The sequence below is a fragment of the Microcaecilia unicolor genome, chromosome 3, assembly GCF_901765095.1.
Source record: "Microcaecilia unicolor chromosome 3, aMicUni1.1, whole genome shotgun sequence".
Classification (NCBI taxonomy): Eukaryota; Metazoa; Chordata; class Amphibia; order Gymnophiona; family Siphonopidae; genus Microcaecilia; species Microcaecilia unicolor.
This window is the reverse complement of record NC_044033.1, coordinates 100,978,822-100,993,086: the sequence shown is the minus strand read 5'-3', so window position 1 is coordinate 100,993,086 and position 14,265 is coordinate 100,978,822. Positions and strand designations below refer to the sequence as shown.

General features: G+C 48.9%; 1 protein-coding gene across 3 annotated transcripts in view; it reads left to right on the top strand.

The window, feature by feature from the left end:
• The window catches only part of CFAP36 (cilia and flagella associated protein 36), a 294,401-nt gene that overhangs the window by 245,163 nt on the left and 34,973 nt on the right, over window positions 1–14,265 (top strand). The window contains exon 10 of one of the 3 annotated variants that reach the window (XM_030196217.1): window positions 10,728–10,883. The exons of 1 other annotated variant lie outside the window; for it this stretch is intronic. In XM_030196217.1, the coding sequence (XP_030052077.1) occupies window positions 10,728–10,769 (42 nt within the window). In that variant the 3' untranslated portion in view covers window positions 10,770–10,883. Of the gene's footprint in view, window positions 1–10,727; window positions 10,904–14,265 lie in introns of all 3 variants that reach the window. One more of the 3 variants, XM_030196216.1, reaches the window with a different exon arrangement.

Sequence of the window (14,265 nt, the reverse complement as noted above, 5' to 3'; positions counted from 1 at the left end):
CTGCTGATGTCGTCGGACGGAGGTGCATCGTCAGGAGTGCAGGTGAGGGCTGTCCATTCCCCTGCTGGTGGCGGTGAGCCTTCGGGTGGGTCTCCTCCTACCCTGAGGGCTCCTGCGGTACAGCCCCCCCTGGATCGACCCTCTTCGGTCTCGGCCCCGAGGAAGCGATGGATGGATTCTACGTCCTCCTCGTCGGTGCCGGGGAGCTCCGGTGACATGCTTCGGAAGAAGTCGAAGAAGCATCGACACCGGTCTCCTCCCCATGTCAGCACCGAGAGCTCTGGGTCGCCGAGGGATTCGGCACCCAGCAGGCATCGGCACCGAGAGGACCGCTCACCCTCTGTTCAGGAGGTGTCGATGCGCTCCACTCTGGACAGCCCGGAACAGCCTCCTCGCCCGGAACAGGTTCTGGCGTCGACGCCTGCATCGGCCTCTCAGCCTTTCTCTGCAGCCGCTCTAAACGAGAGCCTCCGGGCCGTTCTCCCAGAGATTCTGGGAGAGCTGTTGCGCCCTACCCCTCCGGTACCGGCGGTGCTTGCGCCTCCGGTACCGTCGAGCGTGACGCCGGCTGGCCCATCGCCCAGGTTGAGGTCCCCGACGTCGGTACCGCGTGCGGTGCCGACCGCGGCCACCTCCCAGGAAGGCTCCCCGACTACGTCGGCGGAGGGAGCTTCACCGATGCGGGCGAGGGAGTCTACCTCTCGATGCCCCCACCGTGGACGGGGTTCCACCGAGTCAAGCAGGGCGAGGTTGCAGACACAGGTTCGTGAACTTGTGTCTGACACCGAGGGTGAGGCCTCGTGGGAGGAAGAGGAGGACCCCAGATATTTCTCTGACGAGGAGTCTGAGGGTCTTCCTTCTGATCCCACTCCCTCTCCTGAGAGACAGCTTTCTCCTCCCGAGAGTCTGTCTTTTGCTTCCTTTGTCCGGGAGATGTCTACGGCCATCCCCTTCCCGGTGGTTGTGGAGGACGAGCCCAGGGCTGAAATGTTTGAGCTCCTGGACTATCCTTCTCCACCTAAGGAAGCGTCCACTGTTCCCTTGCACCATGTCCTGAAAAAGACATTGCTTGCGAACTGGACCAAGCCACTAAGTAATCCCCACATTCCCAAGAAGATTGAGTCCCAGTACCGGATCCATGGGGACCCAGAGCTGATGCGCACTCAGTTGCCTCATGACTCTGGAGTTGTGGATCTGGCCCTAAAGAAGGCTAAGAGTTCTAGGGAGCATGCTTCGGCGCCCCCGGGCAAAGACCCTAGAACCTTAGACTCCTTTGGGAGGAAGGCCTACCATTCTTCTATGCTCGTGGCCAAGATCCAGTCTTACCAGCTCTACACGAGCATACACATGCGGAACAATGTGCGGCAGTTGGCGGGCTTGGTTGATGCTCTTCCCCCTGAGCAAGCCAAGCCTTTTTAGGAGGTGGTCAGGCAGCTGAAGGCGTGCAGAAAATTCCTGGCCAGAGGAGTTTATGACACTTTTGATGTTGCGTCCAGGGCCGCTGCTCAAGGTGTGGTGATGCGCAGGCTCTCATGGCTGCGTGCCGCCGACCTGGAGAATAGACTCCAGCAGCGGATTGCGGACTCGCCTTGCCGTGCGGACAACATTTTTGGAGAAAAAGTCGAGCAGGTGGTAGAGTCTCTCCACCAGCGGGACACCGCATTCGACAAGTTCTCCCGCCGGCAGCCTTCAGCCTCTACCTCTACAGGTAGAAGATTTTTCGGGGGAAGGAAGACTGGTCCCTATGCTTCTGGTAAGCGTAGGTACAATCCTCCTTCCCGACAGCCTGCGGCCCAGGCTAAGCCCCAGCGTGCTCGCTCTCGTCAGCAGCGTGCGCCTCAGCAAGGCCCCGCGGCTCCCCAGCAAAAGCAAGGGGCGAGCTTTTGACTGGCTCCAGCAGAGCATAGCCGACATCCAAGTGTCAGTGCCGGGCGACCTGCCGGTCGGGGGGAGGTTGAAAGCTTTTCACCAAAGGTGGCCTCTCATAACCTCCGATCAGTGGGTTCTCCAAATAGTCCGGCAAGGATACACCCTCAATTTGGCATCAAAACCTCCAAATTGTCCACCGGGGGCTCAGTCTTACAGCTTCCAACACAAGCAGGTACTTGTAGAGGAACTCTCCGCCCTTCTCAGCGCCAATGCGGTCGAGCCCGTGCCATCCGGGCAAGAAGGGCTGGGATTCTATTCCAGGTACTTCCTTGTGGAAAAGAAAACAGGGGGGATGCGTCCCATCCTAGACCTAAGGGCCCTGAACAAATATCTCGTAAAAGAAAAGTTCAGGATGCTTTCCCTGGGCACCCTTCTCCCCATGATTCAGCAAAACGATTGGCTATGCTCTCTGGACTTGAAGGATGCCTACACACACATCCCGATACTGCCAGCTCACAGACAGTATCTGCGATTTCAGTTGGGCACACGCCACTTCCAGTACTGTGTGCTACCCTTTGGGCTCGCCTCTGCGCCCAGGGTGTTCACAAAGTGCCTAGCTGTGGTAGCAGCGGCACTTCGCAGGCTGGGGGTGCACGTGTTCCCATATCTCGACGATTGGCTGGTGAAGAACACATCCGAGGCAGGAGCCCTGCAGTCCATGCAGATGACTATTCGCCTCCTGGAGCTACTGGGGTTTGTGATAAATTACCCAAAGTCCCATCTTCTCCCAGTGCAGAAACTCGAATTCATAGGAGCCCTGCTGGATTCTCGGACGGCTCGCGCCTATCTCCCAGAGGCGAGGGCCAACAACTTGTTGTCCCTCGTCTCGCGGGTGCGTGCGTCCCAGCAGATCACAGCTCGGCAGATGTTGAAATTGCTGGGCCACATGGCCTCCACAGTTCATGTGACTCCCATGGCCCGCCTTCACATGAGATCTGCTCAATGAACCCTAGCCTCCCAGTGGTATCAGGCCGCTGGGGGTCTAGAGGACGTGATCCACCTGTCCACGAGTTTTCTCAAATCCCTGTATTGGTGGACGATTTTCTCCAATTTGACTCTGGGACGTCCCTTCCAAATTCCTCAGCCACAAAAAGTGCTGACCACGGATGCGTCTCTCCTGGGATGGGGAGCTCATGTCGATGGGCTTCACACCCAAGGAAGTTGGTCCCTCCAAGAACGCGATCTACAGATCAATCTTCTGGAGTTGCGAGCGATCTGGAACGCTCTGAAGGCTTTCAGAGATCGGCTGTCCCACCAACTTATCCAAATTCAGACAGACAACCAGGTTGCCATGTACTATGTCAACAAGCAGGGGGGCACCGGATCTCGCCCCCTGTGTCAGGAAGCCGTCAGCATGTGGCTCTGGGCTCGCCGTCAAGGCATGGTGCTCCAAGCCACATATCTGGCAGGCGTAAACAACAGTCTGGCCGACAGACTGAGCAGGATTATGCAACCTCACGAATGGTCGCTCAACTCCCGAGTGGTGCGCCACATCTTCCAAGCGTGGGGCACCCCCTTGGTGGATCTCTTCGCATCTCGAGCGAACCACAAAGTCCCTCAGTTCTGTTCCAGGCTTCAGGCCCCCGGCAGACTGGCATCGGATGCCTTCCTCCTGGATTGGGGGGAGGGCCTGCTGTATGCTTATCCTCCCATTCCTCTGGTGGGGAAGACTTTGTTGAAACTCAAGCAAGACCAAGGCACCATGATTCTGATTGCTCCTTTTTGGCCGCGTCAGATCTGGTTCCCTCTTCTTCTGGAGTTATCCTCCGAAGAACCGTGGAGATTGGAGTGTTTTCCGACCCTCATCACGCAGGACGAAGGGGCTCTTCTGCATCCCAGCCTCCGGTCCCTGGCTCTCACGGCCTGGATGTTGAGGGCGTAGACTTTGCCTCTTTGGGTCTGTCAGAGGGTGTCTCCCGCATCTTGCTTGCTTCCAGGAAAGACTCCACTAAGAGAAGTTACTTCTTCCATTGGAGGAGGTTTGCCGTCTGGTGTGACAGCAAGGCCCTAGATCCTCGCTCTTGTCCTACACAGACCCTGCTTGAATACCTTCTGCACTTGTCTGAGTCTGGTCTCAAGACCAACTCTGTAAGGGTTCACCTTAGTGCAATCAGTGCATACCATTACCGTGTGGAAGGTAAGCCGATCTCAGGACAGCCTTTAGTTGTTCGCTTCATGAGAGGTTTGCTTTTGTCAAAGCCCCCTGTCAAGCCTCCTACAGTGTCATGGGATCTCAATGTCGTTCTCACCCAGCTGATGAAACCTCCTTTTGAGCCACTGAATTCCTGCCTTCTGAAGTACTTGACCTGGAAGGTCATTTTCTTGGTGGCAGTTACTTCAGCTCGTAGAGTCAGTGAGCTTCAGGCCCTGGTAGCCCAGGCCCCGTACACCAAATTTCATCATAACAGAGTAGTCCTCCGCACTCACCCTAAGTTCCTGCCAAAGGTTGTGTTGGAGTTCCATCTGAACCAGTCAATTGTCTTGCCAACATTTTTTCCCCGTCCTCATTCCTGCCCTGCTGAACGTCAGCTGCACACATTGGACTGCAAGAGAGCATTGGCCTTCTACCTGGAGCGGACACAGCCCACCAGACAGTCCGCCCAATTGTTTGTTTCTTTTGACCCCAATAGGAGGGGAGTGGCTGTAGGGAAACGCACCATATCCAATTGGCTAGCAGATTGCATTTCCTTCACTTACGCCCAGGCGGGGCTGGCTCTTGAGGGTCATGTCACGGCTCATAATGTTAGAGCCATGGCTGCGTCGGTAGCCCACTTGAAGTCAGCCTCCATTGAAGAAATTTGCAAAGCTGCGACGTGGTCATCTGTCCACACATTCACATCTCATTACTGCCTGCAGCAGGACACCCGACGCGACAGTCGGTTCGGGCAGTCAGTTCTTCAGAACCTGTTTGGGCTTTAGGATCAAACTCCACCCCCCAAGGGCCCTGTTTGTTCTGTTCCAGGCTGCACTCTCAGTTAGTTGGTAAATTTTTTAGGTCAATCTCATTAATGTCCTCGCCGTTGCGAGGCCCAATTGACCATGGTTGTTGTTTTGAGTGAGCCTGGGGGCTAGGGATACCCCATCAGTGAGAACAAGCAGCCTGCTTGTCCTCGGAGAAAGCGAATGCTACATACCTGTAGAAGGTATTCTCCGAGGACAGCAGGCTGATTGTTCTCACAAACCCGCCCGCCTCCCCTTTGGAGTTGAGTCTTCCCTTGAAGTGTATTGTCTTGCTACATACTGGACTGGCTGGCTCGAGCCGGTTTCGGGCGGGAAGACGGCCGCGCATGCGCGGTGCGCATGGGCGCGCGAGGACTAGCAAAGGCCTTTGCTAGTAAACTTTCCGATGGAGGGGGCTGCCGAGGACGTCAACCCATCAGTGAGAACAATCAGCCTGCTGTCCTCGGAGAATACCTTCTACAGGTATGTAGCATTCGCTTTCTCATCGTACCTTACTGGCTGAGACAGATTTGGTTCCCTCTTCCTCTGGAATTATCCTCCAAAGAACAGTCTCTGGCTTTCAAGTTTGGATGTTGAGAGCCTAGAATTCGCTTCCTTCGGTCTTTCGGAGGGTGTCTCCTTGGTCTTGCTGGCTTCCAGGAAAGATTCCACTAAGAGGTGTTATTCTTTTAAATGGAGGTGGTTTGCCATCTGGTGTGAGAGCAGGGCCCTAGATCCTCTTACTTTTCCTACACGGACCCTGCTTGAGTACCTTTTACACTTGTCAGAGTCGGGTCTCAAGACCAACTCCACAAGGGTTCACCTTAGTGCAATTAGTGCTTATTATCAACGTGTAGAAGGTAAGCCTATCTCTGGACAGCCTTTAGTTGTTTGCTTCATGAGAGGTTTGCCTTTGTCAAAACCCCCTGTCAAACCTCTACCAGTGTCATGGAATCTCAACGTCGTTCTCACCCAGCTGATGAAAGCTCCTTTTGAGCCACTGAATTCCTGCCTTCTGAAGTACTTGACCTGAAAGGTCATTTTCTTGGTGGCTGTTACTTCAGCTCATAGGGTCAGTGAGCTTCAGTCCTTAGTAGTTGATGCACCTTATACTAAGTTTCATCACAACAGAGTAGGCCTCTGCACGCACCCTAAGTTCCTACCGAAGGTGGTGTCGGAGTTCCAACTGAACCAGTCAATTGTCTTGCCAACATCTTTTCCCTGTCCTCATGCCCACCTTGGCGAACATAGTTTGCACACCTTGGACTGCAAGAGAGCGTTGGCCTTTTACTTGGAGTATTGTGTTCAGTCTTTGAGGCCGTATCTTGCTAAAGATGTAAAAAGACTGGAAGGTGGTGCAAAGAAAAGCTACAAAAATGGTATGGGATTTGCTTTGCAAACCGTACGAGGAGAGACTTGCTGACCTGAACATGTATACCTTGGAGGAAAGGAGAAACAGGGGTGACATGATACAGACGTTCAAATATTTGAAAGGTATTAATCAGCAAACAGACCTTTTCTGGAGATGGGAAGGTGATAGAACTAGAGGACATGAATTGAGGTTGAAAGGGGGCAGACTCAGGAGTAATATCAGGAAGTATTTTTTCACGGAGAGGGTGGTAGATACATGGAATGCCCTCCCGTGGGAGGTGATGGAGATGAAAACGGTAATGGAATTCAAACGTGCATAGGATAAACACAAAGGAATCCTGTTTAGAAGGAATGGGTGTACGGAATCTTAGCAGAGATTGGATGGCGACGCTGGTATTTGGAGAGTAAAACTGTTGCAGAGCAGACTTCTACGGTCTGTGCCCTGATCATAACTGAATAGGTATGGATGGGCAGGAGTGTAAATTTTAAGGGACTTCGATGTTAGCTTCAGAACATTTAGTACAGGAACAGTGCTGGGCAGACTTCTACAGTCTGTGCCCTGAGAAAGGCAGGGACAAATCAAACTCGGGTATACATATAAACTCATTTTACATGGTATGTAATACTTTATCTTGTTGGGCAGACTGGATGGACCGTTCAGGTCTTTATCTGCCATCATTTACTATGTTACTATGAGCGGACGAAGCCCTTCAGACAGTCCGCCCAGTTGTTTGTTTCTTTTGATCCCAACAGGAGGGGAGTTGCCATCAGTAAATGCACCATCTCCACTTGGCTAGCAGATTGTATTTCCTTTGCTTATGCCCAAGCTGGGCTGACTCTGGCGGGTCATGTCACAGTTCATAATGTCAGAGCCATGGTTGTGTCGGTGGCTCACTTGAAGTCAGCCTCCATTGAAGAGATTTACAAAGGTGCAACGTGGTCTTCAGTCCACACATTCACATCTCACTGTTGCCTTGAGCAAGATACCTGGCGCGACAGTCGGTTTGGGCAGTCGGCATTTCAGACACTGTTTGAGGTATAGAATCCAACTCTACCCCCCCTAGGCCCGTTTTATTCTGTTCCAGGCTGCACACTGAGCTAGATTATATATAGTTTTAGGTTAATCTATGTTACGTCCTCGCTGTTGCGAGGCCAGTTGACCACTGTTTATTGTTTTGAGTGAGCCTGGAAGCTAAGGATACCCCACTTGTGAGGATTATTCAGCCAGCTTGTCCTCAGAGAAAGCGAAGATACTTACCTCTAGCAGGTATTCTCCGAGGACAGCAGGCTGATAATCCTCACAAACCCGCCCACCTCCCCTTGGAGTCTTCTATATTTTTCTTTCTTGCTCTTGACTAAACTGAGTGGCGCGGCAAGCGGGAAGGCACTCTGCGCATGTGCAGTCGGATGTGTGTCGCACTCAGAAGGCTGTAGTAAAGTTTTTTGTTATTTCAAATGCCATTTCCTGGGCCGGCGCGGATCGCTGACCCACTTGTGAGAATTATCTGCCTGCTGTCCTCGGAGAATACCTGCTGCAGGTAAGTATCTTCGCTTTCCCCACACGTGAGAATATGAAAACCTGCTTGGCCTTTTAGAAAGTGAAGATACCTGTAGTAGGTATTCTCCAAGGACAGCAGACTTCATATTCTCACAGTATTTTTCTATCTTCAGTAGGTGGTAGATGTTCACTGGTCAGCTCCTCACTTCTCTTTTAACTTCTGAACTGGTTGGTGACTATTTAGATGATAAGATCAATACATTTCTGTGGAGAAGTGCTGCTGATAATGCAGTATAATTGGTGCTTTCAGGTTCCTCCCCCTCCCCCTGGGGCTCTCTGTTTCTTCTTCTGCCTGCTGTACTAAAGATAACACTAGCTGACAGAAGAGCAGTGACTGAAAGGAGAGCTGGAGCTTTTTCTGAAGATGACAAGAGCTGTGTTCATCCTGGTGGAGGGAATTTCTGTGCACTCTGAGTATTTCTCTGTTGCCAGCAGGAAGTAACATTGGTCTGTTCAGCTCCTGGACTGTTTGTCTAAGGCAGCTCCTGACCCAGTTGGAAAACTGGGTGGCAGTTGAGCAGAGGGTAGAGCTGCCAAAGGGATCCAATTTTTGAGATGGAGATTTCTAAGATTCCCCCTAGTCCTCCCTCTGCCTCACCCATGCTAGCTCCTGGCCCATCCTTTGGCACACCTCAACTGTGTAGCCATGGTGCCAGCAAGGCACTGCTCTCTCCAGCAGGAGAAGACACCTTAATAAAATATCATCTCCTTCTGCCATGGGACTGGTCTTATTAACTCATCTCCTGCTTTCGTAGGAGGGGAAGGCTGCTGGGCAGGAGTTCTTGACTCCCCAGTGGGAGTGCAGGAGATGACCTACAAAAGCAGGAGTTTCCGCTGAATGCAGGAGACTTGGCAGGTTTAAGAGAGGAAATAGTGGAATAAAGCAATTAAATTGGACATGGAACATGGATGATACTCGGAGGAGTCAGAGTTCTTCCCACCTTCCTTCTCATCTCTTGTTTACTGCTGTTTCCCCTGGAAGGGTTTTAAATAATTGTATGGGAAGTTGGTCCCTCACCTCAAATCATTAGAGGAGCTTCAAACTCTGCAATGTTAGTTACAGGCTACAATACCTATTAGTGAAAACAGGTGGGAGTTTGTACCCGCACCATGAAGAGGGTTATATTCTTATTATATCAGAAAGCCTTGAGCGAGCTTATGTTAAAGGCCAAGTGTTTTGCTGGCAGCAGTGCTTCTTCCAAAGTGACTAGGCTGAAGCACCAGCCTTCCAGCCAGCTCAGCTCATAATCTGAGGTAATGTTCAGGTCGCATTTCTGGATGCAGACCTCAGCAGAGGAGAATAACTCAGAGGAGTCTTCCTTCTGGACTTCTTCAGATATGTCCTTCAGGGTTTTTTCAATTTTTAGGAAAATATCCTCTTTTTCTTTTATGTGCCCCATGACCAACACACCTACCCACATAATGAGAGAAACCATCACTGACCAATTAGTCAGTCTGGACACATGGGGGTGCTAAAGAGAGAGAAAGGCATTGCTAATCTCCTCTCTGTTTCCATGTTGGTTGAATCTTTCAAAAGAATTTGTTTGTGCAGCACAAGTTTAAGCTTATGTAATGCAAAGACTTTCGCACGTATCTTAGAAGTCAGCCAAAATTGTTGAGAGAGATCCACTTTTTTGACAAGTACGTTTGGGATCAGACTCAGTCAAACTCATATCCAGAAGTTTTAGAAAAGCAGATTGTCTACTGCTGTGTACTGTAAGTCAGTCACTGTTTGATGCGTGTTCATTAGTGAAAAGCCACTTACACATTTGCTACAATTAAATATTTCTTTAGCAAAGGTAGCTACCGTTTTTATTGTTTTTGTCCTCTTTTATGTCTCTACAAATATGGTAAGCCTATTCCTTTCTTTCTCCCTCTCCCACTTGTTAGTTTCTTTTTCCTACGGCAGGCAGGAGCCAGGTGGGCAGATGTGATTTGAAAAGCAAAGCTGGAGGGGTTCCCCAGACTGACCTGTAGCCTATGCGTTATATTTGGCACCATTTCCCGTGAGGGAACTATAAATAAATAAAGCATGCTGGCTCCTTTACCTTCTTCTCTCTCTAATTTATCAGAAAGAGAGAGAGAAAGTTCATGAAAGCTATATAACAAAGGCATAACAAAGCCTGCACAAATCCAGTTCTCTACTAACTTAATATTTCAGCAGTTGATGTCATATGCGTGCTGGAAGCTCCTCTCTCTCCCCATTTCCTCCCAACTACAGGGGGCAATAGCGGAAACAGCCTATAGAACTGGCTTCTCTGCCCCTCTACACAAGTGTACCTTCCTAGAGTGCCTTTAAGGCCAGCTTAGGCTTGGGATGCATGAAAAATATCTGCAGCACGACAATAATAATATACAGCAGCACCTTCAGGTTTCACTTTGAGCCCTTCCTTTGTCCTAATCTCTGTCCCTTTAGGGAAGGAACCTTTGGCAATGTTTGGGATGCTAAAGCATTTCATTGATGGGCAAGAGAAGAAATAGATAACCAGCTCAGCAAACAGAGGGAGATTACCTTCTTAAAAAAGGAATAGTGCCTCAGTAAGGAGGTTGTGTGGGAGAGAGAAACTTGTCACCCTTATTCTCTAAGGTTCGATCTCTGGGTTGCTCTTGGATGGGCTATGTCAGTCTGTAGCAGGATCCTGTATTCCTGAGAGATCATAGACCTCCCCTCCCAGTGCTTCCTGGTACATTTGTCAGCTGGAGATAGGATCTCCTCAACCTGTGAGTCCTGATTCTAGCCTTAAAGTGGAAGTGGCCAAGGCCAAGGATGTTATTATCTTTCTGATAACGAGCATAAGGTGTTTGGACTATTGGGGGGGGGGGGTTGTCCTTATGCAAAACCGTAATTAGAGAAAAGTACAGCATCCAGGCACCTCCATGGTAGAAAGATTTGAGTCTCTGTTTAAACAATCTTTCTTTTTTTCTTTAGTGTCTCTTGTTCCAGGCAGCTATATGCAGTGGCTCCTGGTAGAGTACTTCTATGTTGGGTCTAGCATGAACTTCCTGCAGGTAACAATATGTAGAGGAGAGAGGACTTGAACATCAAAATGCAGGACCCAACAGCTTCTGGACAGGTTAACTGCTGGTGAGTCTTGCTTGATGGAGGTAAGTGATGTTAGGAGCTCCTTTGCTTGTATCCTCCACACTGCCTGCAGAAGACTAGCTTAAAACAGCCTGTTTCGGCCATGCCTCTCAGGAGCATCCATGAAGTGTAGCAGATATGGTAATCTCGAACAGGTTGTGCAGTTTATCCTCTGCAAAAGTTAACGATATTTTGAAGACGTTCTGGAATTTTAGAGACCAAATTCAGAGACTGGCTGAAGTACTTATGGGAGGTCCTTCATTACCTCTGGCACCTCTTCCCAAGAGTCATTGTTGGTCTAAATTCAGAGGCCAAGAGCAATACTATTCTAGCAGCAAGCTTCCCTTTCTTAGGAAGGTAGTCTTGGACAGAAGGTTGGACTGGGGTGGACAGCTCATTGCTGCAAACTGCTGTGTTCTGTCTGTGGTCCTTCACAGAAATATGAACTTGTGCTCTGCTCACATTGGGCAGGAAGCTGCCATCATGCCCCAATCCTGATGACAGCCTTACATACTAAGCAGGAGAAGAGAGACCGGCTGCATCACTGACATTGATGTCTCCTACCTGCCAGATAAGTTTTGGCTCTTTGTCCCCTGTGGACACACTGCAGTACCGACACTGACGTAAGTGGAAGTGACTCCCTTCTTACTACAAATATGATTTTTGCTGCAGCATTCTTGGCCGAGCTCCATAGGGACAGCTCCTTTTCTGCTTATTTATTGTATTCCAGGTTCTTTGTTTCTAATTATTCTGTTGTGTTTTATTCTTGTTTTCTTTTTTGTTTATTGTTGGGGGGTTTTCATGGCCACCGTGAAGGTATTGATCCCTTTATACATTGGCCTCAGTGGTGGTTCTGATTCCTGTTTTTTACAGACTGCACCCATTTCTCACCTGGCCTTAACAATGCATCCCTTGGATAAGGTACCTTACATCTTGTCTTTCTACTTTGAAGCAAAGGTCTTTGACGTCCACTCTTCGTGCTTCTCTATGGAACTGTAAGTCAATACGCAATAAAACTGTTTTGTTAAATGATTTGATCAGTTCTTCCTACTCTGATCTTTATTGTTTAACTGAAACATACATAGGAAAGGGTGAGGAAAACTACCTTTCTTCTTAGTCTGCCTGCCAGTTTCTCAGTTCTTTCTACCTATGTTTTTCTGGTAGGGATGGGGGAAGTGGCTTAGCTACTATTCATACTAGCTCCACCATTTCCTCTCTTATCTTAGTTAGAATAGAGGATTCTTTGCCCTTATATGTTTTGAAACTTTATTGACCTCCGGCTTTGAATACACAGTTATGGGACTTAGTTTGCAAACTGTTGCTGATGTTGTGACTCGTTTTCCTAACGTGCTTATTATAGGCAATTTTAATATTCAAATCGATGATTTGAATCATTTTAGAGTTCCTCAGTTTTTTCATTTGTGTCAGACCTAGGGTTGATACAGCAGGTTAACATTCTCATGCATATGTAACATAGTAGATGACGGCAGAGAAAACCTTTACGGTCCATCCAGTCTGCCCAACAAGATAAACTCATACGTGCTACTTTATGTGTATACCTGACCTTGATTTGTATCTGCCATTTTCAGGGCACAGACCGTAGAAGTCTGCCCCGCCTCCCACCACCAGATCTGCCACCCTATCTCTGCTAAGCTTCTGAGGTTCCATTCCTTCTGAACAGGATTCCTTTATGTTTATCCCACGCATTTGTGAATTCTGTTACCGTTTTTATCGCCACCACCTCCCGTGGGAGGGCATTCCAAGCATCCACCACTCTCTCCGTGAAAAAATACTTCCTGACATTTTTCTTCAGTCTGCCCCCCTTCAATCTCATTTCATGTCCTCTAGTTCTACCGCCTTCCCATCTACGGAAAAGGTTTGTTTGCGGATTAATACCTTTCAAATATTTGAACGTCTGTATCATATCACCCCTGTTTCTCCTTTCCTCCAGGGTATACATGTTCAGGTCAGCAAGTCTCTCCTCATACGTCTTGTAACGCAAATCCCATACCATTTTTGTAGCTTTTCTTTGTACCGCTTCAATTCTTTTTACATCCTTAGCAAGATACGGCCTTCAAAACTGAACACAATACTCCAGGTGGTGCCTCACCAACGACTACAGGGGCATCAACACCTCCTTTCTTCTGCCGGTCACACCTCTCTCTTTACAGCCTAGCAAACTTTTAGCTATGGCCACCGCCTTGTCACACTGTTTTGTCACCTTCAGATCCTCAGATCCCTCTCCCCATCTGTACATATCAGTCACTCACCGCCTAACACATACGTCTCCCGTGGATTTCTACTTCCTAAGTGCATCACTTCCATTTCTTCGCATTGAATTTTAATTGCCAAACCTTAGACCATTCTTCTAGCTTCTGCAGATCCTTTTTCATGTTTTCCACTCCCTCCTGGGTGTCCACTTTGTTACAAATCTTAGTATCATCCGCAAAAAGGCAAACTTTACCTTCTAACCCTTCGGCAATGTCACTCACAAATATATTGAACAGAATCGGCCCCAGCACTGATCCCTGATACACTCCACTACTCACCTTTCCCTCCGAGCGAATTCCATTAACCACCACCCTCTGGTGTCTGTCCGTCAACCAGTTCCTAATCCAGTTCACCACGTCAGGTCCTATCTTCAGCCTGTCAAGTTTATTCAAGAGCCTCCTGTGGGGAACCGTGTCAAAAGCTTTGCTGAAATCTAAGTAGATTACGTCTATAGCACGTCCATGATTCAGTTCTCTGGTCACCCAGTCAAAGAATTCAATGAGATTCGTTTGGCACGATTTACCTTTGGTAAAACCATGTTTTTTCGGATCTTGCAACTTATTGTCTTCCAGGAAATTCATTTACCGGCCTGTAGTTTCCAGCTTCTTCCCTATCACCACTTTTGTGAAGAGGGACCACATCCGCTGTTCTCCAATCCCACGGAACCTCTCCCGTCTCCAAGGATTTATTAAACAAATCTTTAAGAGGACCCGCCAGAACCTCTCTAAGCTCCCTCAATATCCTGGGGTGGATCCAGTCCGGTCCCATGGCTTTGTCCACCTTTAGTTTTTCAAGTTGTTCATACACATTCTCTTCCATAAACGGTGCTATATTCACTCCATTCTCATATGTACTTTTGCCAGTCAATCATGGTCCTCCTCCAGGATTTTCTTCTGTGAAAACAGAACAAACGTATCTATTTAGAAAATTTGCATTTTCTTCATCATTATCTACATAACGGTTCACAGCATCTTTCAGTCTCACAATTCCCTTTTTAGTCTTCCTCCTTTCACTAATATACCTGAAGAAATTTTTGTCCCCCTCTACATTTCTAGCCAATTGTTCTTCCGCTTGCGCTTTCGCCAGACGTATTTCTCTCTTGGCTTCTTTCAGT